At 42.9% G+C, this 26,597-nt stretch overlaps 1 protein-coding gene across 1 annotated transcript; it reads right to left on the reverse strand.

Moving 5' to 3' along the window:
* Positions 1–5,681: 5,681 nt before the first annotated feature.
* Positions 5,682–26,597, reverse strand: LOC148033983 (heat shock protein 70 (Hsp 70) family protein). Its single transcript, XM_087681971.1, has 14 exons — positions 25,405–26,597; positions 19,067–19,299; positions 11,484–11,643; positions 11,107–11,361; positions 10,843–10,979; positions 10,369–10,720; positions 10,075–10,236; positions 9,888–9,962; positions 9,425–9,519; positions 9,233–9,302; positions 9,078–9,134; positions 8,921–8,982; positions 6,176–6,248; positions 5,682–6,073 (listed from the first exon to the last, which is right to left on the reverse strand). Exons 1-14 carry the CDS (start codon positions 26,179–26,181, stop codon positions 5,891–5,893), a joined length of 2,691 nt encoding a protein of 896 aa, XP_087538097.1. The 5' UTR covers positions 26,182–26,597; the 3' UTR covers positions 5,682–5,890.

The following is a 26,597-nucleotide window of genomic DNA, read 5'->3' on the forward strand; positions in this document are numbered from 1 at the left end:
AATGAGCATAGGATGGAGGTTTCCCAATCCATACCTCCTTTGCAACCTAGCAATCAATAGCACTGCAAGGGGGCCTATTAATCAAGTGTACAACAGTACTAACTACCTCAACCCAAAAGTGTTGTGGTAAGCTTGACTAGCTAAGCATACTGTGAACCCTCTCCTAAATTGTATTATTCATGCGTTCAGCAATACCGTTCTAGGGAGGGGTGTAGGGGGTGGTCAACACCAACTAACCGTGAGCAACCAAGAAGGAAGAAGCCAGAAACAACCGGCATTGAAGGCTTTCACAACTGCAATGTGTTAGAAACCATAGATGCAATAGGCATAGACGTCATGCATAGGGTAGGTCTTAAGGGTAAATGAAGAGAATTGCCAAATGCATAACCTATTGAGTAAAAGCTCAATACATAACCCAGAAGCATATAAATACCATTGACAACATCTTGAAAGACATAAGTACCAAGTCCAAGCCAATAAATCAAATCAGCCCACGATAGGATATCTGCATTCGATAAATATCAAGAGAGCATGTACATATCACAATGAGTCCCACTATCTTATCGTAATAAGCTCAAGCTCAACTGCATAAACCAAATGCTTTGTAGTAGATCTAAGTGTCAATGTGGCTCAGTACATAAAGCCAAGTAGCTTCCACTGAAGTAAAAGTTAAATGCCAAATGACCAAGCAAATCTCAAAACATCATATGAATAACATTAAAGTTCCAAGATCCGAGCATTGACTCCTAAGTAGTCTACAAGCATTGACTATAGTATACATCCAGAAGCATTGACTTCCAAGTAGTCTACAAGACTCTGACTATAGTATCCAAGGACAGGAATGACAACCAATGTCAAAGCATCCAAGCTCCAATCTTAGGTTAGGAGCATATCATAAACATATCCATAGACATACATGAAAACCAAAGTGTCGGCATATCCAATATGTGGTACCCGAGTAGCTTCAAAGCATAATGAGCACAATCTTTACTAAACAACTGCTTGTTGTCCACTATGAACAGCAAGGATATGTCAATCAAAATTGAGTGAATGTAAGCTCAATCGAAGGCCAAAAGCATTCTAAGACATGTGTCAAGCATTCCTGAGTGTCAAGCGAATATTCGTGTATCAATACCAAGCCCCGAAAGTATCAATTGACAAGAGGCATATGCTTTTCCTAGATAAATGGCATTCAATCCTATTATTATAGCAATGAAATCTCTGAGAAAATTGAGCTAAATGTGTGCTCAAATCAATCCAAAAGCATAACCATACCATTCGATCACAAAAATAGCATCCATGAAGCATCAAACATGCATTATGGGTTGGCTCTAATACCAATTGAAGAAATTGAACCCAGAGGAGAAGCACGCGAGCAGGAACAAGAGCAAGAGAGAGACACACACACATAAGATATGGGAACTCTAATAGTCACAATGTGTGACAGCCTTCCCTTTATTCAAATGTCATCAACAGAATAAAGAATGAAGTGACAGTGATGGATGCCTGCCACCTGCAGTGTGTAGGTGTGCAAGCATTGTCAATATAGTAATACACGAATGGCTAGGCCTAGACACCTTTACCCCCAACACTACTATTCCTAGAGTTCCTAATTTTATCTACAAATTGCTAGTCCAAGTTATGCATAGTGATGATAATTGTTTGAAACCTCCACCAATGAAATTAGATAGCCTTGAAACAATTGTAACCTCCTACCAAACTCAACAAAAATTACAAACACAGATGTAGCATTGGGATCCATGGACTAAACATCCAACTTCACAAATTACGTCTAGACTCTAAACCGTGTAAACAATAAGACTTAAAATGTTTGGCATGAGTACATACAAACCTAGATACATCTATCAAAAGTGGATATAACAATGAAAGAATGAAAGAATCTTGAAATAGACTACTAAACACAAGGCAAAAGAGAAAGGAAAGAGAAAACACAAGAACGCTATAAAGGAAAACTTGGAGACGTACTCTGAAAATGGAATCCATACACCAAACACAAGACAATTGCATACAACAATGACTCATTGGCTACATGGGCACTGGCATCGGCTCCCTCTCTCCAATAGGCCATGCACTAAATGTGCAAGTGATAAATAAATGAATGTGGAGCAACCTAAACAAATAGGCCAAAAAAATGCTATAAATGGTGTCAAGTCAATCAGCATAAAATGCTAAAATAATCACTACATTGACCACTAAAAAATGCCTAAATAATACTAGAATGTCTGACACAGCCCAGACTCACATGAGCTAACTATACTCCTAACATCCTCTCTCAGGTCATGGGTGATCTGATACAATACAATGATATAATGATAATGGATCATAATAATCCATACAACAAAGACCATCAAAGTAGGACCATGGATGCCAAAGTAGTGGGTGATCAAGCCATCACCAAGGTGCCTCGAAGAGAACTTGATTGTCAATGTCATACCAGAACATGAAAATAGAGAAGAATCGTAGCATCATTATGACTGACATCAATGCCTCACAGTAGTAAATAGGATCCACCTGTGATAAATGCCTCTGAGCAGATGTGAATATGGATTCCCTATCTTTAACCAAGACTACTAAAGTGTCTCCTCGTGTAAGCCAATCCCGCTCATTTTCAAGTTGTCCATCATGAACCTCAAAGTCGATCCCAGCTCTAGGATGTCAAAACCTGCTAGACTTTTTTGATGCATTAGGGAAGTCCCTCTTTGGAACCTGTGTACTTGTATACCTATATAGATGAGGCTCACCTACCCCACCTCACCACCCTCTCACATTCTATCTCTAGCACTAGAGTCAGGAGGGATAACCGCATCACCTACACTAGAAAGTAAGAGGACTGTCAAGCCCTTCCCTCGATCTAAAGAAGATGACTCTTTTTGTGCCTTGGCCGGAGAATCTAAATCAAAGTCGAAGGAGGCAGATGACTCGACAAAGGAGTCTACACCCTACTACTGCTTCTCCTTCCTCGAAGTCGCCAACTATTTACAATCCTTGCACAAATGACCCTTCTTACCACATTAATAGCACGACCTTCAACTTTTTCTTGCTACCCCTCTTTGAAGTTGCACATGCCTCATTGGAGCCACCATATTGAGATGGAAGCCTAGCATGCCACTCCATCAAACTTCGAATGGAGCTTATAGAGAATAGTCCCCCACAAGATGAGCCTCCAAAAGGGCATAGTGTATATGTCGAAGTTCATCTTGTACCTATGTGACAAAGCAAGAATGACTTGATAGTATCCTTCAGCTCAAACTTCATCTGTTAGAGCTACCCATAAAGGGTAACTACACGCATGGTCGAGGAAGCCTCATACAACATCTAAAGCTTCGCTCATAATGAAGAAACAATCTTGGAGGAGGTGACCATCAAAAAAACTTATGTAGCAATACAACGAAGAGCAAAATATACACAAGCATCATCATTATCCCCATGTGAGCACAACTTCTTCATAGTTCTCATCGAAATCACCGAGAAGGGTGGGACACTCAAAAGCTCCAAAAACAATGTATCATAACCACTTCTACACAAACCAAGCTTTCATAACACTCCATGTTAGATAACTAGAGACATGAAGCTTATCATCAATAGGACAGCAAGGGAGAGCCATTTGGAGAGGATAGGAAGAGAAAATAAAGGAAAGAAGAGAGATGGACAAAATCTAATCAGTCACAACCAAAAGGTGAAGAAGATTACAGCCAACAAAACCTAAAAATACAATGGCCCAATGTGTTGGAGTCAAAATGCAAACTAAACAAGCATTAAATGTGGCAATGCCACAATAAAAGAATGAAGAAATTGAAAACTCAAACTATTGGAGACAAATTGCTGGTAGGAGCAATTAATGCAATAAATGCAGACTGCAGAGACTGGAACATGGCAATTTGCAACAGACATGTCGCCAGGCTAAGAAGAGGTGGCCGCGCATGCAAGGGAGATCAATGGTCAGCAATAGAAAACCTATAATCAGTAAAAAACAACAGCAATAGCATAGGTCCTAAAATTTGATATCATGTTAGAAGTGGATGCAGCAACAGAAACATGAAAGAATACTGATATAGAATTGCTGAACACAAGACAAAAGAGAAAGGAAAGACAAAACACAAAAATACTGCAAAGGAGAACTCTAAGATATGCTCGGGAAATGAAATCCATGTACCAAACACGAGACAGTCACATACATCAGTGACCCATTGGCTGCATAGGCACTGCACTAGCACCGGCTCCCTCTCTCCAACAAGGCATGCACTGGATCTGCAAGTGATGAATGAATGACTGTGGAGGAGGCTGAATTAATAGACCAAAAGAATGCCATAAATGGTGTCAGGTCGGCCAGCATAAAATGCTAAAATAATCACTAAAGTGACCAGTAAACATAGCCCAAATAATATTAGAATACCTGGCACAGCCCAAACTCACTCATGAGCTGACTGTTGCTAACAACATCCGCTTTAGGTCTCTTCAATCATGAAGATAGCACATTGGATGTTTGGAGATTTGGCACTTTATTTATCTCCCTACTTTACCTTGCTGCTGTACGTCTTCCATGATTGAGAATAATCCATTAGACCCTGACTCTGCGGCCAAAACCTCAATTATCAGATATCAGTATTTACCCCTGATATCACAGTGCATTGACCAATGGCCACCAGTTCCTGGGAATCAGGATATCCAAACCAGTAGAAGTGGGTGGTTACTTAGTAGAAATTGTGGACTGCTATATTACTATTTTGGCCAGTAGAAGATGTTCTGTGTGCCCAATGTTGATTTTGGACAGCAGAAGTATATGTTCGGTATACACCACTCACGCTGGAAACTACGCTTCTGTCATTTATTCATCCATTTGTGTGTCCCTGTTCTGGGGCGATGATTGCTGCCTTGTACAAACATTCCAAGCTTGAAATGGAGCACCATAAACAAATACAAGCTCCTAATGTCTGTCCACGTGGAACAGAATAAGTAGCTGTAATCACAGCCATAATATACAAGATTTTGACAGTGGTGTAATCACCATATAGCCCAATTGAAATTTCGTACAGTTCACCTTACACAGTTATAATACAACACTTCTTTGTCAACCCTTCTCTTACAGCTGAATTCTTTTGACACCTTTAGACATTTACTTGCATGCAATCAATTTTCCAGGAACATTCGGGTTACCATGCCTTGTCTGGTCGTTTAGAAGATAGCCAATAATCGACCCGACCCTTGGTCACCCTCAAACCATTTCCATGCTTAGTAATGTTCAAGCATGAGCAAATATGGTCACACGAGCTACATAACAAATGGAACACCCTTCCAAATTAAGTGTGAGACCCACCATGCTCCATTATCAGACCCAACTGAATGAGTTGATCTGTAATGTCCACTCCTAATGACCGTGCAAAGCGAAGAAAGCTAAACTTCATAGACATACATGCATTCACCCAATGCCAAACCAAATCATGCACACTCTATAAGATTCAACCGGTGTCTTAAGCCCATGGTACAATGAGAAACTCAAAACAACAAGTCCACTCCTGAAGCAGAGGATGATTAAGCACAAAAGATACTGTAAAAGCTCATATGTAAATGGTAATCCAGTTTGGAAACTGATGTCTGAAGCCAAAGTCATGCCCATATCTGAAGCAGAGGAAAAACATTTACCAGAAAGAGCAAAAAGAGTGTGAAACATATAAAATGGCCCCAATGGGGTTAAATTGCTTTAAAAATGTGGTACCTCTTACATGGTTTCATCTGTCATTATCGACAAGAAAAATGTCTCTGCTAATGTCAAAATTTGATGTAATGCAGAGGCAGTCCCTCCACAAAAAGCAAATATTTTGGCTTTGGTTTCGACTGCTCGCTTACCATGGCTCTACTCTAAGCTCTAGAACTACAGTTCATCATGTAACTCCTCACCCTTGTCCGTGCTAGTCTTGATATCTGGCTCTGGACTAGCCGAATCTTCAGAAGCTGTTTTGCTAGACTGTTCCTCTGAGATTGTAGATGACTCGTTCGCTTTACTTGAAGGTTTCACTTCTGGCTTCGGCTTAGGAGTATTACTCAACTTTGAGAACTACATTCAAAGTATTCGTATTATGTAAGTCCAGCTGGCATGCATGAATAGACTGAAACACAATTATATCTGAGGCATTGGAATGTGTTCTACAATGTTTACCTTTTGCTCCAATTTAGAGATCTTCGAATACACCTGCTCCGATGTGAAAACAGGATCTTTATGACCTGGCATCCTGCATAGAAATTATATCATGAACAATTAACGCACTTTAAAATTAAAATTATGCCTGCAGATGCAGGGATCGGATTAAAACACTCATACAGAAATCATGAAGAACCAGGCTAAGAAAGGAAAGATTTGGCACAGCCTTGTAGTGATGCAAATAATAAAAAGTATCTTCAAAGGCAGGCTAACTTTTTGTTCATCATGCGTAGAGGCTTTTCTTTTCATTTTTATAAGAAGAAAACATAACAAAATGTGCTCAAAAAACAGGACTTGAACCCAAGTTATCTTAGGGCTTGGCTGCCCAGACTTAGAGACGATAATATGATGTAGTGATGACTTAGACTTATGTACCGCCTTAAAGAAACAGTATATAAAACAAGTCCCCTATTGTAGTACACTAACTATAGGCAAACTTGTGACCAAAGTTTAATTGTTACATGATAAAATATCTTAAGACAGTTATCTTTGTTGTTCTTTTGTATTAGTGTGTGAACAAGGCTGAAATAGACCTCAAAGAAGCTAATCAAAGTCAGCTGGCAATTTCGGGCATTGTTTTCATTCTTATTGGAGAATTCTGGCTTGCTGGAACAGTCACTGTTTTTATTTTCATGGAAAATTCTGCACTTGCTACCCATCTCTTGTACCAGAATTTCTCTTTCATCAAGTAAAATCATCTCAGAAGGTCATTTTTGCCACCAATGCTTATGTCCCCATCTTGACTCTATTATTTTGACCTCTTCGTGTTCATTAAGTTGTGGCTTAAGGAGATCAAAGAGCACACCTGGTAATTTTATACAATCCCCTTGCACAGAATTAATAATTTTGCTAGAGAGGAAAATTCTCCATTACAAACTTATGCTGCAAACTCTCTGGACAGCAGCTGCTTCTACACGCTTTCTCACTAGCTTTAGCTATAAGCGTTCTCCACCCATGCACTGTCAGGCCACACTAATCAAGAGCGGGTGGTGTATGGCCCACCTATTAGACAACCCCAAATGGTTCAATAGTATTACATTTTACAAACAAGGATGAATCAAATCAAATAAATTGGAACAGTTACAACTCGGATTGGATCCGACTTGGCCAGATTTCAGCCTATTGAGGTATATTGTCAGCCTATTTCAAGGAAACCCTTCATGGCTGGCATGATCACCAAGTTTCCTAATTCTACTGATGCCTTGTGCATAGCCCTCTTCCATTTTACACAACAGCCAGTTGCTGGGGCTGATATTTTTTGTGTTTGTCTCAGCCTTTTCATATTCTGATTAGTTTTCCACCATGAGGATGAGAGAGGGGTTGGGTATTTTCCCTTTATTCAATTTTCTGATTTAGAATTCCGCTGTGTAAGCTTCAATGTTGTAAAGAAAGTATCTTAAAACGGGCATTAACCATAGAATCATTGGAGTTGAAAGGACAACTAAGAACAAGCACAACTGCAAAAGGTGGAGAGAGAGTACAAAGATTATGGGGGGTAACAACCCACTCAATGGCGAAATACAGGACTATTTGTTTTATGCATGCTTGGAGAAGATGTAATGGGACAGCTGAAGGGACAATCTCAGTGAAGACCCTCTGTGCCTGCACTAGAAAAAAGTAGCAAAGATGCATTGACTCATGACGAAACATAAACTCTGTTCTCATTTGATGTTGTGCAAGAAATTCAAACCACTGCACACAAGGTCCTAAAAGTTGTCTAGGGTATATCAACTGCCTGCTACAGGCCCAGCTACCGTTAGGGAGGGAGACTACCGTACTAGATTCTGGATACAGACTGTACTAAAAATGGAACTGAGAAAACAGCCAAATACCTACAGAGGGAAACTACTGATCTAGATTCCAAATATAGGCTGGACTAAAAGCAGGACTGATAAGACTTACCCTGGATCTGAACTGATGCCTAAACCTAGGTTATAGAGGGTTGGACAGAGAAGAGGCAGTTCTCTTCACCCAACTCCCTTAGTATCTTCGTTTCATTTCATCATTGCTGTCCAGTTGAAATCTTATCTTTCCTTACAGTAAACCCAAATTGCCTGCAAGGCTTTCCCATGTTAAAATATCAGCCTATTCTTGTGAGGACAGCTGAGAGGTGTGTTTTAGAAAGTTATGAACCATGGCCTCCACTCTCTAGTTACAACATACACACTCACAATTTCGCCCTGAAGAGTAACAGTCCACCACTTATGAGGCTCTGTCCACCAGTGATAATGATCACCTGGAGGCATGTGAACTTTTTAACAGCCAGTATATTTGTATGTAAATATTTTTAACAGAGTATATGTGCAGATGTGATGGCCCCCCAAGACCCTTAATTTTACTGCTTATGACAGCATGGACTAAGTCCCGCACTGTTTCAGTTTTAAGATATTTTTCCCCTTGTTTCTTGATCCAAAACTCCATACCCTGTTGACCGTGATAGAACCTATATTACCCTTCAATTTTTTGGCCAGTACAATGTTATTGATGGTATTTAACCAGTACTATAATGTAACAGTCCCTCAGCTTCTATTCAAGTCGTGAAATAGAATATTATAGCCCAAAGCAAGCATAGAACTGTAAAGACAATCTCCAGCAAGTCTAGCTTATCATCGGTAAAGTTTTTCAGAGCAATATGCTTATCCATAAGAACAGTTTCACAAGAAAGATAGAAAGAGGAGCCCAAAACATGCTATGCCAACTCACTTTTGTTGTTCCAACTGCTTCTCCAACAACCACTTTCTCAATGCATTGACAGAATCTAACAGCTGCATAGAAACAAACATTTACTCACACTGGTAAGTCAGGGTACATCATACCTCTAACAATTGCCACAAAACGAGACGGATCGACATTTAGTTACCTCTGCTTTGTTCTCCTCACTAATCCAAGGTTTGCTTTTCTTCCACCCTTCCATCGCCTGATAAAGAAACCAACTTCTCATTTAGCAACAGTTCTAAAAGCAGATTTTGGTTCGCACATGCATGATCACAAAAATGTGACCATTCTATGTTGTACCTCTATTGCATTATCCAGATATTTCTTAGCAAACTCAACTGCAGCCGGCCTAGCTTGTAGCTCTGCCAGTCTGTCGCAAAGATATCGAAACAAAGTTGTCACAAACCTTATGAAAACTGGATATTCAAAACTCATTACACTTGCTGTCAAAGCCAACAGAGAATAAAATCAAACACCAATACCACATATTACCTGAAGAATATGGACTCTCCAGATGCTTTCAAAAGCTCCAACCTTTTTGTGTATTCATCAGCTGTAGCCTCCTCGTCATACAGCCAATCCTCAGCCTGTATTGAGAGCACAAGGCTTGCTAAGGACTATTTTAAACCAGGAGAGTGAAGGCCAGAATATTTTATGAATTTTCACCAGGCTTTTTAGACAAATCTAATATGTTAAAGCAAACTGACACATCTATGCACAACTATCTTTGACAGACTTCAAAAAGCAAGAGACAATGTTCCCATCTGCAGACGTTCCACACTTCTAATTTCCTTCTTTACATATGGGCTGAGACAAGACTCACAGAGCCTGAACAACCCTTTTTCTATGCAAAAGCATCTCTGCTCACATGTCAAAAACTATGGCACTCCACATCTATCCTCCTAAGCTTTGGCAAGTAGGCTGTAACGCTAAAACAAACTCGAATCCGTCTTACCACACTGAGCTCTTGTCGAAAGGAATCCCTCTGCTCTTCAGTCGAGACTTCATTAACCCCTTCAGTAGAATCCAGCTGAGAGAGGACACCACAGAATTACGATTTGGTTAGAGCACTTCGAAGTAGAATCTCTAACTGCTCAGTATTAGTTCATCAAACCATCAGAGTTGCTCAACATTTTCTTTACTTTTTCTTTCATGGCATAGATGTATGCTTCAAGATTGTTTTTGGCTTCCGCTGTCCTCCTTTTCTCGTCTTCTTGTCTGTTTATCTTATCAAGGCGTAGCATGGCCTCCAGCCGAGCTTCCTTGGCCATTGGCCTGACAACTCCTATGCTGACATCCGTTATCTGAGATATATAAAACAGGTGCATAAAATTTTGTCCAAAAAACCAACTGTGATATAAACCTCATCTGCAGACATCTCTAAAACCTAACAATAACAATAATTCATAAAGACATTAAAACAGCATAAGACATGCCTTGTGAGGAACCCTTATTGTGCGTTTTCTTAATTTCTTCTCAAAAACAACCCCTGATCCAGATGTATTTTTATCTTCTGCTTCAGTGGTGTTGAAAGTTTCAGCTGTAGCTAAGTTTTCTTCTCCTGTTCCATTCACATCACTAGGTTCCTTCCCTTCCGCTTCTGTCAAGTTCACAGGCTTTTCCAATGATTGCTTCGTTTCATTTACAGTGGTATCCTTTACAGGAACTTCATACCACTCTGAAAATTCTACAACAGTTTCAGCTCGGTCCAAAGTCAACAAGCCACTTCTAGTCAAGGAAAAATGTAGATTTGTCTTCATGGGAGAGGTAAGATTGCGTGACGAATGCCTGTGACAGTCAACCAAAAATAACAAGGTTAACATGGAAAGCTAATCATACAAAGTCCAAAATTGGACCCCTTTAACAACTCTTCACAGTAAAATGATGCAGTGGAAGATGGAAAGTATTACTTTGAATACGCATCGGTAACTCCAGACACTTCATAAGTTGCAATTTCATGAGAGTTGATGCCCGGAGGTAAAAGGCCACCAGTATCATAGAACAGTGAAACATTGAAGTCTTTGCTATTTCTCGAAGTTTTTAATACCTGGAATTAACCATTAGAGCTTAAAAGTGCTGCTCGTACACACAATGAAATAAAGCAAGCCCATTTTGATGCAAATGCACATCTGTTTAGTCTAATGTTCCTGTATCAAATTCAGTGGAAATGTAACCTTGGTAGGAAGCTTCTTCAATCTAGGAACTACTTCCTCATGCTTTTCCTCCAGCTGATCCCCCAAGTCTGTACCTTTGCTCCATATTTTTGCAAAGATACCATAGGACACTCCATCAATCAAACCAAGTTTACGGTTCATCTTAATACCATCACTTAGATTTGCAGCATGTAAAGCTGCACCTAAGGCAATGGCTTCATCAGCATCAAGATGCCTATCAAGGCTTTGTTTTCCCAAGAACTCAGATAGAACCGCCTACAGGAGCCACAAGTTCAAGTAAGAAGAGAAGCACAATGAACCAAAACTACAAACATACATAATGCCTTTTGCATGCCCTGCTTGTTATGCATCACAACATTCTGCAACTGACATGTCACCTGTAGTTTGGGGACTCGAGTTGCTCCACCAATCAATTCCACTGCATGTAGCTTGTCTAATGCCAAACCAGTGTGTTTAAGGACTTCCTTGATGGGAACCAGTGCTTCTAACCACAGGTCTTCACAGAGTTCTTCAAATTTCTTGCGCGTGATGACAGTCCTGCAATTTCAGAGAACTTTCAAGTTAGCACTAAACTTGGAAAAATCTAAGGATAGGCTGCTCAAACTTTTCCACTATGGCTTTTAGTCTCAATTCAAGCAATAGCCACTCAGTCAAAGAAACCTTAAAGCAGAGGCACAACTAATGTCTCAAATTTTCAAGTTTTGCTCCAATCTCACAAAATTCACCCAACTTCAATGTCAATCTGGAGAAACATTGAAGAATATTCAGATTGGCCCCAAAAATATCATAGGGAGGCCCAACTTATATCTCAAAAATTTCAGGATTTGCTCAAATCTCACAAAATTCTCCAAGATTCATTGTTGAGATCAGATTGACTCTCAAAAGTGCCTGAATTTGAGCGCCTGCTGTTAGGTTCATGCCCTTTCATAAATTCCAGAAACACTTTTAACCTTTTAGGTTGCAAGTTCAAGTCCTGTCATACATCAGAAGCATAATAATCATGAGAGAGAAACTTCACATCAAAATGCCTGTTACCCATTGCCAAGGGCACCCAAATGGGTTTCTTTTTCATCAGCAAACATATCGGGAGCAGTGGGTAGCCCTTTTGTCATCCACCCTTTACACACCAGGCATGGAAATCTTTTTATGGTAAACAGTGAGCAGGCATATATCCACTGGTCTTCTCACACTGGCCATGTGCCAAAACATGTTCCAGCCCTTCTCCTTTAGCCATTGTTGAAATCAATCATAGGTCGTAGGGCCCTAGCATGAAAATTCATGGTGGTCAGGGAAAGTACCTTGGCCAAAAGAGTAGAGAAAATGGGCAGGGAGTAATTGCAGTGATCAACACACATATCTGAAGTGGTGGGTAGCCCTTTTGTCATCCATCCTTTACACACTAGGCATGGAAATCTTTTTATGGTCAATGGTGAGCAGACATATGCCCATTGGCCTTCTCACACTGGCCATGTGCCAAAACATGTTCCAGCCCTTCTTCTTTGGAATGAATCCTAGGTCGTAGGGCCCTACCATGAAAACTCATGGTCAGGGAAAGTACCTTGGCCAAAAAGAGTAGAGAAAATGGGCAGGGAGTAATCGCAGTCAAGGGAGCCTATTGGGGCTTAGCCCTGTGAAAAGGTTTCCATCCTTTTTAACACACTGGCCACAGCCCTCAACCTGGTGTGTGATTCTGGAAGGCACCCCAACCATCTGTCAGAGTGCAGCGGTGCGGAAGCGTAGGACAAAGAGAGAGAATGCAGAGAGAGAAGAGAGAGAAAGAGACAGTGGAAGATGAAGATCTGCTGTATAAAGTGTGCTGAATACAAAGATATGCAGATATATACACAGGCGCAGTGCGCTGGACTGCGTGTCTCCACCTCGACAATGCAACCTGCTGTTCACCTAGAAGTCCGCTGCAGTCTGCACTGTCTCCTGTCTGAAATCTGCCAACAGAGACGGAATCTGCGCGTCACCGGTCTGTAATCTGCGAGCAGAGAAGTGTTGGAGACTGCTGGAGATGTCGGCTATTTATAGCCAGAAATCTGGGGAAAATAGGGCGCCAGAAAACTGCCTGTCGGCTGCAGCCGACTGCCTGCACAGGTCGGACTGCCACGTGCCAGTCCGACTGCACACTACAGCTGCCTGTCCGACCACACTGGCTGCCACTGCACTGGCTGTGATCTGATCTCTAACACCCCCTCTCAGAGCCTGGGCAGGGCAGAAGCCTGAGGGATCTAGAATGTCTCCGAAGCAGAGCCTGGGGAAGTGCCTTCGTAAACAAATCCGCAAGATTGTCCTCCATCTTGCAGTACTCCACAGTGATGGTCTCATCCAGAAGCTTTTCTTTGATGAAGTGGTACTGGATCTCTATGTGCTTCGTCCGGGCATGAAAAACAGGGTTCCGTGCCAAGGCAATGCAACTCTCATTATCACATTGCAGCAAAGTAGGACGAGTCTGGGGGCACCCAAGCTCCTCCAATAATCTCCGAAGCCACACAGCCTCACATGTGGTGGAAGACGCGGCCCGATACTCCGCCTCAGTAGACGAAAGGGCTACCGTGGGCTGCTTCTTGCTACTCCATGAGATAACACCTGCACCCAAGGTAAAACAGTAACCTCTAGTAGATCGCCTGTGGTCCACATCACCAGCCCAATCTGAGTCGCTCCAACCTGCAAGTACAAGATCTGAACCATCCGTCCCTGCGGGGCAATGAATCCCTAAATCAGATGTCCGCCTCAAATACCGAAGTATCCTCTGAGCAGCCTGCCAATGCACCGTCTTAGGTTCACTCATGAACCCTACCAAGAGCCCAACAGCAAAACAAAGATCAACCCTAGTGTTGAGAAGCCAAATCAAGGACCCAATCAACTGACGATAGCGGGAAGCATCCGCCAAAGGAGAAGCTGACTGGGAAGTGGCCTTCCAGTTCGGATCCATAGGAGTAGATAGGGTCCGACAATCCTCCATCTCAAAAGACACCAAGAGCTCCTGTACATATCGCTGTTGAGAGATGAAGATCCCCCTCTGCGACTGATAAATCTCATGGCTCAAAAAGAAATGGAGTAGACCCAAGTCCGTCATCTCGAACGTCCGATGTAAAGCTGACTTCGTCTCTTGGACCTGCTGTGCATCATCACCTGTGACAATCAAATCATTAACATATAACACAAAAAGCACACAACCATCCACGGAAGTGTGAACATAAAGCTGCGGATCGGCCTTGGAACGCCGATATTCCAACTGAGACTGGAGGAACGAATCAATCTTCTCGTTCCATGCACGGGGAGCCTGCTTGAGGCCATACAAGGCCTTCTTCAACCTGTAGACTTTCCCATCTGAAGATCCAAAGCCAGGAGGCTGCTCAACATAGATCTCCTCCTTCAAATCACCATTGAGGAAGGCTGACTTCACATCCAACTGGTAAACAGGCCATCTCCTATGGCCAGCCAAGGCAAGAACAGCTCTAATGGTCGCCATACGAGCTGTGGGGGCAAAAGTATCATGACAATCAATCCCTCGGCGCTGTGCAAAACCTTTAGCAATAAGGCGAGCCTTGTGCTTATCCAAAGAACCATCGCTAAGGTATTTGGTCTTGAAGACCCACTTGACGCCAATCACCTTCTTATTCGGGGGACGGGACGCGAGTGACCAAGTGCCATTCCGCTCAATAGCCTCCAACTCGGCTTCCATAGCTTTCTTCCATGGTGTAGACTGTAAAGCCTCCTTCACGGAGGTGGGCTCTCAATCCTGCATAACACGGGTCATCAAACAATAGTTAGAGCAAACAAGCTCCGTTGAATGTGCCTGGTGCTGCCGTGATCGCCGCAGACCATCCTGCGGTCCCCACTCCTCAGGAACCCCCTCGATCCCTGAATCACAGTGTGTCACGGGCCCAGCGAGGAGGAGGCCGAACCTCCCCTCGTCTCTCTCCATCAGCGGAAGACTCTGGAATATCCACCGGTGGTAACTCCTCAGGGGTGACCGGTGGAACAGTAGACTCTGTGTCAGAAACAGAATCATAATCAAAAGGCACGGGCTCCAGTGGAACTGTAGAAGGAGCCCAACTCTCCCCTGGATCTCCAAGAACGGGATGCTCCTCACCCGTTGATATCGCCCGAACCTCAACAAACCGCACATCGCGGCTAGTGTACACATCCCGCTTGACGGGATCATACAAGCGATAGCCTTGGGACTGGGAGCTGTAGCCAACAAATACCTGTCTTCGGAAAGCTGCTTCAAATTTATCACGGTGAGCCTTGGGAATGTGAACATAGGCATCACACCCAAAAACCCTAAAGTAAGAAACATCTGGCTTGGTCCCAAAGTAAGCCTCAAACGGGGTCATCCCTTCGACGGCCGAAGTAGGGGATCGATTAAGGATGTGGACGGCAGTAGCCACAGCCTCGGCCCACAGAACCTGAGGGGTCTGTCGGTGCTCCATCATGGTACGCGTCATCTCGATCACACTGCGGTTCTTCCGTCCAAGAATATCATTTTCTTTAGGAGTGTTGGTATTGGCAAACTCCTGGTGAATACCTTGATCTGCACAAAACCGAGCAAACTCATTAGAAACAAATTCACCGCCCTTGTCGGATCGCAAGGTCTTCAACTTCCGGCCCGATCGGTTCTCCTCAAAGAGAAGTCAATCCTTGAAGTGTGAGAAAGCTTCTGACTTTAATGCCGAAAAAAAGACCCATGTCATCCTGCTGTAGTTATCTACGATCAGCATGAAGTACGAGCTCCCACGCAAGGACTCATTCCTCATAGGGCCACATAGATCCGTAGATACAAGCTCCATCGGTGAAGTAGACCGCCGCGAAGCTGTGTGGGGAATGGCATCCCGATGCCGCTTCCCCCGAATGCAAGAAACACATGGCTCCTGGCTCACCACTATATCCGGCAACCCTCGAACAAGCTGTCCACGTGACGTCCTCCGAAGATAATCATAGTTTAGGTGACCAAACCGAGCATGCCATAACTCTGACTGTGACTGAGAGGTAAGAAGAAGAGTAGTGAGGACGGTGGAAGACTTCAATTTATAAATGCCGTTCTTCTCATATCCGGATGATAGAACCTTCCTCGATCCACGATCAAGGACTCGCACCGTAATACTGTCAAACTCCACCAAAAGACCAAGGGAGCAAATCTTATGAACTGACAGGAGATGGTACCCTAAGCCTGGTACATGCAAAACCTCTGAGGTATGGGTACCACCTCGTCCATCTGGAATAAGCTGCATCTTACCCCAACCTGCAATAGATACTGAAGAGCTATCTCCAATGAGAATCTGCCCACGCGAGGGTCGCAGCTGGGCAACACCATCTGATGAAGGAGTCATGTACCGAGAGGCACCACTATCAACGATCCACTCTCGAGCCTGGGGAGCCGTCATCGCAGCATCAGAAGCATTCGGTGAAGCGTCCTCAATGACAGCTAGATGAAGAAATGCAGCTGATGAGGGTGCAGCCACCGCTCCAGAATCCTTTGTGTCCTTGTTGGTGTCCTTCTTGTCTTTGTCAGGGCAATCCTTCTTCCAATGGCCAGTCTTTCCACAAATATAGCATGTGGTTTCTTTGTCCTTGTCCTTCTTGGACTTGTTATCCCCCTTCTTCTTCTTTTGGTCCTTTCCCTTCTTCTGAGAGGCTTGACCTGTCAGCGCCTCCGACTTGGAAGCATTCTGTCCCTTTAACTGTTCCTCTTGGTCCAAGACCATAGGAACCAACTCTTCCCACCGAAAAGTAGACTCTCGCCCTGAAGCAATAAGGGCAGAGTAAAATGTACCGAATCATGGCGGCAACTGGGACAAAAGTGTGATCGCCATGTCTTCGGAGAAAATCGGCTTCCCCGTATTCTGAACCTGCATCTGAAGCTGCCTTAGCTTGTTAATGTGCTCCCGCAGCGAAGAAGACTTGTTTACGGACAAGGTCCGCATCTGTACCTCCAAAGAAACCCGCTTCATAAGGATCATCTGATTGTACATCTGATCAAGCTCCAGCCATATCTCCCGAGCCACCGTCAAGTGCTCGATGTGAGCGATCACGGCTGTAGTACATGATAGAAAAAGAAAGGAACGACTCCTGGAATTCAGTTTGTCCCAATGAGACTGAGCCTTGGCCAACTCCGCACGAGCATCGAAAGAGAGTTTGGACTCATCTCTTACCGAGGGCCGGTCGATCTCCTGTACAAGCTCCGCCAAATCATGGGACTCAAGGATGGCCAACATCATGACGCGCCAAATGCGGTAGTTGTCGCCGTCGAGCTTCTGATCTGCAGGAAGAGCCGGTAAGACAGGCACCTTCCGGTCCATAATCGACTGGAACTCCAAGTCAATCTCTGTAGACATTTTCACCTATAATGCCTTCACAAACGCAAAAGCAGCCCCCTCTGACTGTGAAAACTCAGCCTGCTAAGGCTCTTCCACGTCTTGAAACTTCTTCACCCGCCGGATGCGATGAAAAAGCAAAACCTGCCCTTGTAGGCTGAAAACTCAAACTTCCTCCGCGTCAAACAGCAGCAAATCCACCACCTGGACTCCTTTCCTGTGCGCCCACACTCGCTTCAGCCTTGTTCCAAGGCGCAGCCCTCCTATCTGCCCTCAAACGCAAAAAACGCAAATTTGTGTCGCGATAGAAACTCCTCTTCAGGTTGATTCTGCGCTCAGTCAACCCTTTAACACTGCTCTGATACCATGTCAGAGTGCAGCGGTGCGGAAGCGTAGGACTGAGAGAGAGAGAACGCAGAGAGAGAAGAGAGAGAAAGAGACGGTGGAAGATGAAGATCTGCTGTATAAAGTGTGCTAAATACAAAGATATGCAGATATATACACAGGCGCAGTGCGCTGGACTGCGTGTCTCCACCTCGACAATGCGACCTGCTGTTCACCTAGAAGTCTGCTGCAGTCTGCACTGTCTCCTGTCTGAAATCTGCCAACAGAGACGGAATCTGCGCGTCACCGGTCTGTAATCTGCGAGCAGAGAAGTGTTGGAGACTGCTGGAGATGTCGGCTATTTATAGCCAGAAATCTGGGGAAAATAGGGCGCCAGAAAACTGCCTGTCGGCTGCAGCCGACTGCCTGCACAGGTCGGACTGCCACGTGGCAGTCCGACTGCACACTGCGGCTGCCTGTCCGACTGCACTGGCTGTGATCTGATCTCTAACACCATCATTGGCTTATCTTAACCTTAAAAACTCATCAACTATATTGGCATTAGCTACTCAAAATTGATATCTTAGGATGGAGGCTATCATCTATCGGTTTGGAGAAGGCCTGCACCTATATAAAGAGAGTTTCTTATTGATGACGAATTCGACAACAGACAAAAGTTAGCAATCAAAATAAAAATTGTGTGTTTTACAGTATGACAACCAGTCATCTGAACCAATTTCGTTCCTGAAGGCCACAGGAAGGTTGTTTTTCCAGTAACATTCAAGCTTCAAGGATAGGAAAAAAGGAGCATTAGAGACATTAAGCTTAATCTTCAGCCCAATTCAATTTATACATGAAAGAGGTCAAGATGCATTGTTTTGAAAATGGAGTATCTAAGTCTTGATAAAGTCCAGGCTTCGTACAAGAAATAACAAGCGTATTGCCTCACTTTAATAACATGTTAAAGTAAGGTCTTCAGTCTTTGAAATTCTCAAAGCAAGATTTTCTACAGTACCAAAAATTCTCATTGGCATCAAAGCCTTTCTCTCTCTCTCCACATCAGCACTAGGGTTCCTTTAAGCAATCTCCAGGCACAACAATTAAGGTCCAAGGATGAGAGTTCGAGACACCTCACGTCATTAATTGAAGGAGTTTTAAAAAATAAGTAAATATCAAGTTTTCTAATGTGCATGTCTATCAAACCCTTTTGCAATTTAAAAAATGCATGTCTATCAAGTAGTACCCCTTCCTGAAAATCAATATTCTGAAATTCTGAATTTAAAAAGTGATGATATAAGTCTTGAGGAGTAAACCTGAAATCATGGTCATCATGCAGACTTTCCACTGACAATATTGCCTCTGTGTTTGCACTTAGGATTTCTTTTGTACGCTTAACTTGCTTTTTCAACTTTGCTAATGCTTTAGGAAAATGTCGTACATCCACACCATTACCAATCTGTTTATTAAACAGATCCGCAAAATATTCAACAAGTCGTAACTCCATCTTATTTCCACCAAGTGAAGGATCCCATCTCACATCCTGGACCTGCAAGGGGCAACATCAGAACACTGAGACGACCAAATGAATTAAAGACAACACCCCTTGAGTACACAAAGCAACATTGATTATTTCCAGCAAGAAAAAAGATCTTTCATATGGTGCACAAAATGGAAATGTAAAACATGCATAAGCAGCAGCTATTTATTTTGGACACCCTTTCAGAAGTTATCATTTAGCTAACAAGCAACTACTTCTTCATCCTTTCTAAAGCAAGTCATAACTCACCACTATGAAATAGTTGTTCAAGCAAATGCCACTTACATCATGCATACAAAGTCTAGTTACATAAGGATGGAAAAGGCCACTTTCCTCAAGCTATAATAAGCCATTCTCAAGACAAAGACCAAATGCTCTAAGGCTGTATAAGCCTACTATCTCCTGTGTTCACCTTATATGATGGGTCCTTACTACAAAAATTAGACGTGGCAGATAGAGAGAGTAATCTTGACACAATAACATAGAGTTCTCTCAAAAACTTGGTTTCCACAAGCAATTGTCACAAACCAATATCGAGTCCTATCAAACCATGGGCTTCCATAAGTTTCAGATATTCACGCAAGGATTGAAACACAATCTAGGGCCATAGCCTTGTCAGTGTTAGAAAAGCATGGAGCAATGGAAGCAGAGAGACACTACTAATATTAACTACAATGAATGTAATCCATATACCAACAATGGCAGGGACAATGTGTTAGCAGTCTAGTCAGCTCATGAGTGAGTCTGGGCATGTCTATTTGTGGGCTGGGCATATTAGGATACTTTATGTATTTTTTTATTGTCACCGTTTTGGTGATTTGGGCCATTTATTGTTGGCCGACTGCGTGCTAATGCTGGCCAACCTGTTTATTATTGGGCATTATTTTATACCTATATATTCAGCTCCCTCCTCAATCTACATTATCATCATCCACTTGCAAATTCTCTATGCAAGTCTAGTTGGAGAGACGGAGATGGTACCAATGCCCACACAACCAGTGACTCATTGTTGTACCTGACAACCTCACATTTGGTATATGGATTTCATTACCCAAGCATATCTCTAAGTTCTTCCTTTACAGTGTTCTTTTGTTTTCTTCTGTTTTCTCTGTTTGTGTTGTGCAGTCTATCACAGCAGTCTTCCATGCTTCCATCATTGCACCCACTTCTGACACTGTATCAAATGTTTGTATTTGGGCTCGGAATGCTGTTTTTTGCTGTGTACAGTCCACCCTCACACTGTTTTGCTGCTGATTAATCTCCTGCTCTCTCTTGCAGCCCAGGCGACCTGTCCCTGCTGCAAATTGGCATGATTTTTGCCCTTGAGGCCTGTATTTTATCTCAGTTGCTTGCGTTTTTTATTTTCTACATTAATTTAATGCTGACAACTGCATTTAGTGCCTTCTTTGTCTGCATTTTGATCTGCAGCTGCTGCATTTTCTACATTTAATACTTGTGCAGGCTGGATGACAAGTTTTTCATCCTTCAAACTGTGTTTTCTGACTGTTTACATCCTGAAGATCTCAGACTTTGCCATCGTTTTCTCATCAGCCCCTCTTGCCACTACGCATGAACTCTTCATCCATGCAGTCTATGTTGTGTTTGGCTGTACTCTCTCTTTTTCTTTATCATCTCCTCCTTTCCTCTCCAAATGGCTCCTCCCATGGTTGTCACCTACGTCCAATGAAAACAATTGTACATATAATTTTAATGCCTATACTTAAATGTTGGGACTCAGAAATAATACACTTTAAACATTTAGAGACTTTATACGAGGAGATTACATATTAAGAGCTTGAGGATAGAGAGAATGGCTGATGGAGAACTTGAAAGTGGAGGTAGGGTGGAGATATGACGAAGGAGAGCTTGAGGGAGTGGGGTTAGAGAGCTTGACAAGAGAGAGTTTGAGAATAGAGAGCTTGATATTTGAATTTGAAATTAGAAAGGGAAAGAGGGAGAGAGTATACTGCTAGAATGGGGGGCAAGGGGGAGAGAGAGAGAGAGAGAGAGAGAGAGAGAGAGAGAGAGAAAGAGAGAGAGAGAAGGGAGCGACGGGGGTATGTACAAGTGTGTTGTGAAGAGGAAGCCTAAACAACACTACAATTTACCCCAAAAGTGACCCCAAATGGTCACAGACAAGCACTTTGAAACAATCAGACAATTTCCATCGGATGTGATTAGGTGTTGTACTAGACAAGACGGATTGGACGAGTTGACCCATCCTTTGAACGTGGACAACTAGGGTTCCTCCCTATTGTTCTACTCACGATAAACTCATGATTATCTCAAATTTTGCAGTCATTTTCTGATCAGCCCCCCTTGCTACTACGTGTGAACTCATCATCCATGCAATCTATGTTGTGTTCAGTTGTACTCTCTCCATTCTTTATCTTCTCATCCTTTCCTCTCCAAATAGCCACTATGTGTAAACTCATCACCTATGCAATCTGAGTCATGTATGGCTGTACTCTCTCTCTATTCGTAATTTTCTCATCCTTTCCTCTAGATAGCTCATCCCTACTATTCTACTAATGACAAACTTCATGACCCTAATTACTTAAAACATGGAGTGTCATTATAAAAGCATGGTTTGTGCACAAGCGATTGTGATACATAGTTTCTTGAGCTATTGAGAGACCTCAACCTACCACCCCTCTTCTAGATGATTGGGACCACGACAACCATGAGGAAGTTGTGCTTACATGGAATTCCGATGATGTCCATGTATATTTTGCTCTTCTCCGAATTTCGATGATGCCCATGTATATTTTGCTCTTCTCCAATGTATCTCTAAAGAGGTTCTACCAATGGTCACCTCTTGCAAGATTGCTTCAATAGTACGGGAGAAGTTACACATGTTGTGCAAGGCTTCCTCAACTATGCGTGCAATTACCCTCTATGGACAGGTCCAACAAATGAAGTTTGAGCCTAAGGGTATTATCCAATCTTCCTTACTTCATGTTACACAGGTACAAGATCAACTTCGGCACAATGCATTCCACTCTTCTAGAGGCTCATCTAGTTGGGACTATTATCTACAACCTCCCTCCAAAGTTTGATGGAGTAGCCAGTGCTTTGCGAGCCCAAACATCATCAATACCAATGAGCTTTACACGTGTCCTTGATGCTACTTAAACATGAGGCATCTTTGAGGTTACAGGTGAGCCTTCCATCTCAGTATGGTGACTCCAATGAGGCATTTGCAACTTCAAAGAGGGATGACAACAAGAAGAAGTTGAAAGCCTAGTGCTATTGCTCTAGTAATAAGGGACATTTACGCAAGGATTGTAAGGAGTCAACCGCTTCAAGGAAGGAGCAAGATACTAACTCCACCAAGTCATCCTCCTCCAACTCCGACTCCGATCCTTTGGCCAAGGTGAAGGCCAAGGTGCGGAAGGATTCCTCTTCTACAAATCATCGGAAGGGCTTGGGCAACCCCTCTTGCTGCTTTCTAGTGTAGGTGATATGGTCATCCCTCATCACAACTCTCCACTGCTAGAGAGGGAGTGCAAGAGGATGGTGATATGGAGCCACTAAGCCTCATCTATACGTGTATAGAGGTGCAAAAAATCTAGAGAAGAACTTTCCTTCCACATTGACTAAAGTCTAGCAAGTTTTGAAATCCTAGAGCTAGGATTGATATCCAAGTTCATGACATGTTATTTTATGACAGAGAGTGGGATCAGATCCTAGTTTGAACTCACATGAGGGGACAATGTGGCAATCTAGCCGAAGGCAAGGAATCCATGGATCTATGCTACTATGAGGCATTGTTGACACACATAGAGAGCTACTATTATTCTTCTCTATTTTCAAGTTCTAGTATGATCGACATCAACATCAAGTTCTAGAGGATGGTGATATGGAGCCACTAAGCCTCATCTATACGTGTATAGAGGTGCAAAAAATCTAGAGAAGAACTTTCCTTCCACATTGACTAAAGTCTAGCAAGTTTTGAAATCCTAGAGCTAGGATTGATATCCAAGTTCATGACAGGTTATTTTATGACAGAGAGTGGGATCAGATCCTAGTTTGAACTCACATGAGGGGACAATGTGGCAATCTAGCCGAAGGCAAGGAATCCATGGATGTATGCTACTATGAGGCATTGTTGACACACATAGATAGCTACTATTATTCTTCTCTATTTTCAAGTTCTAGTATGATCGACATCAACATCAAGTTCTATCTAAGGCACCTTGGCGGTGGCTTGATCACCCACTACTAGGGTATCCATGGTCCTATTCTAGTGGTCTTTGTTCTATGGACTATGATGAGTCATTATCATTGTATCAAATCACCCATGATCTGAGAGAGGGTGTTAGCAGTCTAGCTAGCTCACATGTAAGTCTAGGCATGTCTATTAGTGGGCTGGGCATAATAGGATATTTTATATATTTTTTATCGTCACGATTTTGGTGATTTGCACCATTTATTGCTCGCCAATTGCATGCTAGTGCTGGCCGACCTATTTATTATTTGGCATTATTTTATGCTTACATATTGGGCTCCCTCCTCAGTTTGCATCATTAACATCCACTCTCATTCTCTGAGCAAGTCTTGTTGGAGAGAGGGAGCTGGTGGCAATACCAACACAACAAATGACTCACTGTTGTACATGGCAGTCTCATGTTTGGTATATGAATTTCATTTCCCGAGCATATCTCTGCATTGTTCTTTTGTTTTCTTTTGTTTATTCAATTCTCTTGTGTTGTGCAATCTATTACAACAGTCTTCTACACTTCCATCAATGCACCCATTTCTGACACAATGAGTTGTTAGCAATGTGCACCAGTCTCCCTCTCTCCACCTAAAAGCAATCATGCTAATGGAATCATATAATGATGACTGACTAGTTGAGAGGAGGGACTCCTAATAAACAGGCAAAAAGAATGCCATGATGACTAGTGAACTAGATACAAATGGCACCAGGATGCCACTCAAACAGCCTAAGAAGGCTTTGGCATAAGAAGAAAATACTTGTAAACTGCAACCTCTAACACCCAAGATATGCACTCTACTAACCCCTCTCTCAGATTATGGATCATCAGTACAATAAAATAAACAATGATAATGACTCATTATAATACATATAACTATCACAATCGAACAAAACCATGAATACCCAAGCCATGGGTGATCAAGCCATCACCAAGGTGCCTTGGAATGACACTAGGGTCAATGTCAATCATAACAATCCCTAACCACAAAAAATGGAAATAATAGGGTCTCAATGCTTCTCCCTAATGTCCTACAAAAGCATTCATGACCATGGATTCCCACCTTCGACCAGATTGTCAAAGTGTCCCCTTATGTGAGCTTACACTAGGAGCAAAGACTATTAGTCATCAAAAAACAGCCCATCATGAACCCAGAAGTCAAACCAACTCTAGGATTTCAAACTACCAAGCTTCATCAATTCATGAGGGAAGCGACAATCTAGGTCCACTGCACCAACCTATATATGAGGCCACGATGCCCCACCACCACCACCCTCTCACAGTCCCTCTTTGGCATAGGAGAGTTGCGAGGGATGGCAGCACCTCCAAGGCTTCATTTGAAGGGTATGGTATTTACACTTGCTCTAAGATTAATCATTGCTCACATCCAATACATATCTGAAATAGACAATCACTCCTCCAAAGGAATGTATACTAACCCCAATTATCATTGTACATGGCCTTGAGACAGCTTAGTTGCGATCCTCCTCGTGTATCTACATCTCAAGGCACACTATTCAGCAACAATGCCTGTAAGACTTACAGCAATATCTAACACCTACTTCTATCTTCATTCTTATAAAACTCATATCTTTGAAATACTCAAAAGTCCTATTCAATGTATTTACAGATAAGCCAGGCAAAATGTAGTCAATATATCAGATCAGGAACAAACCAAGATGAAGTGCTAAGAAAAATGGTACTTCAGCACAAAAATAGTGTTGTGCAAGAAAGCTAAAAACGCTATATGCTATTATGAATAGACCCAAATGAAGCAATTAGAAGCATAGTAGCACGACAGCAGTGGAGCACAAAACAACTGTGCCATATAAGTTTCAGTACTGAGCAAAACGAATTCCTTGGATAGGGAGTATCTTGGGCATATATGTGATACCTGGAACTGATTGATAGTTACATTCTTTCCAAACTCCTTGGTGGTGTATGCAGAATAATACACCAGGGCAGCGTAGGCACTGTTGGCACCCATGTCATAAAATATAACGTGCTTTGGCTCAGTGGAGAAATCCTTATTGATCCCATACTGCAGAGCTGCACCTGAATGTTGGTTCAGAAGGCCCAGCACATTTAAACCTCCAAGTTCAGCAGCAGAGATTATGCATTCCCTTTCTGTTTGGCCAAAGTACGGTGGCACAGCTATAACAGCATCCTTGATCACACTCTTTGCATGACTTTCTGCCAATGTCTTTGCATAGCCTAGGAGCATCGCCAGGAGCTCCTCCGAAGAGAACACTGTCTGTCCATCATGGATTTTCACACTTGCTGCACCTCTTTCATTCTCAACAATGTCGAAGGGAAGGTATTCAGAGGCTAACAGCTTCTTAACTTCCTGCAAGGGTTTACCAACCATGTCTTGCATTCGTGAGTATACCCTCTCAGGATAGCGAGCCACTATCCCTGCAGCCGCTTCTCCCAGAAGCCTGTCACCATTGGAGAATGCCACCAAAGACGGCGATTTCCGCTTCGACATCTCATTGATAGCAATGGAGATAGGGCTTTCCCCAGGTTTTATGTTCACAACTGCCACTTTCATCCATTCCGATCCGAGATCTACGCTGATGACCGCTGATTTCACCGGCCATGACAGCAGGATAAAGAATGCCAGAGACAGAAGTGAACCACGGAACATGCCGTCTCGATTAGAGAGCGGCATTCTTCCTTTGGAGCACTAACTCTGTGCACTTTGCACTGATGGAAGACTCTCAAGGTAATGTTATCAGTGTCGGAAATTCTTGAGCCACTGATGATGAAGATTATCAAGGCAAGCTATCAAAATGCCGACAATTTGTGAGCTGCGAACGCTGCTGAAGGGAAGCTATGATAAGTGCACGGACTGACGGGGACAGGCAAATCGGAGATGGAAGATGAGGGATGGTTGTTGCAAGGTTCAAACGCGAGGTCGGACAAGCCGACTTGCAAAAATGGAGATCCGAGGGGAGGCGCGAAGGCCTGAGAGGACTGCGGAGCCCTCCCTAAAACCCCTATTCTCTGTGTCTGTGAACAGGCGGCAGGCCTCCCAGAAGGACCGGTAGCAAGCAACGCAAGACCAGCTTGTCTGTGTGAGCAGGC

This window comes from Lygodium microphyllum, chromosome 7 (genome assembly GCF_053477565.2).
Source record: "Lygodium microphyllum isolate KBCC chromosome 7, Lygodium_microphyllum_v1.1.10, whole genome shotgun sequence".
NCBI classification, from domain to species: domain Eukaryota; kingdom Viridiplantae; phylum Streptophyta; class Polypodiopsida; order Schizaeales; family Lygodiaceae; genus Lygodium; species Lygodium microphyllum.

What these genes read in the sequence shown, in the direction of transcription:
- LOC148033983 (XM_087681971.1), bottom strand. Translation starts at nt 26,181, where the DNA reads ATGCCGCTCTCTAATCGAGACGGCATGTTCCGTGGTTCACTTCTGTCT. An exon ending in GTTACCGATGCGTATTCAAA is followed by an intron (nt 10,721 to 10,842) that starts GTAATACTTTCC and finishes TGACTGTCACAG; the next exon opens with GCATTCGTCACGCAATCTTA. An exon ending in ATCTGGATAATGCAATAGAG is followed by an intron (nt 9,135 to 9,232) that starts GTACAACATAGA and finishes TTTCTTTATCAG; the next exon opens with GCGATGGAAGGGTGGAAGAA.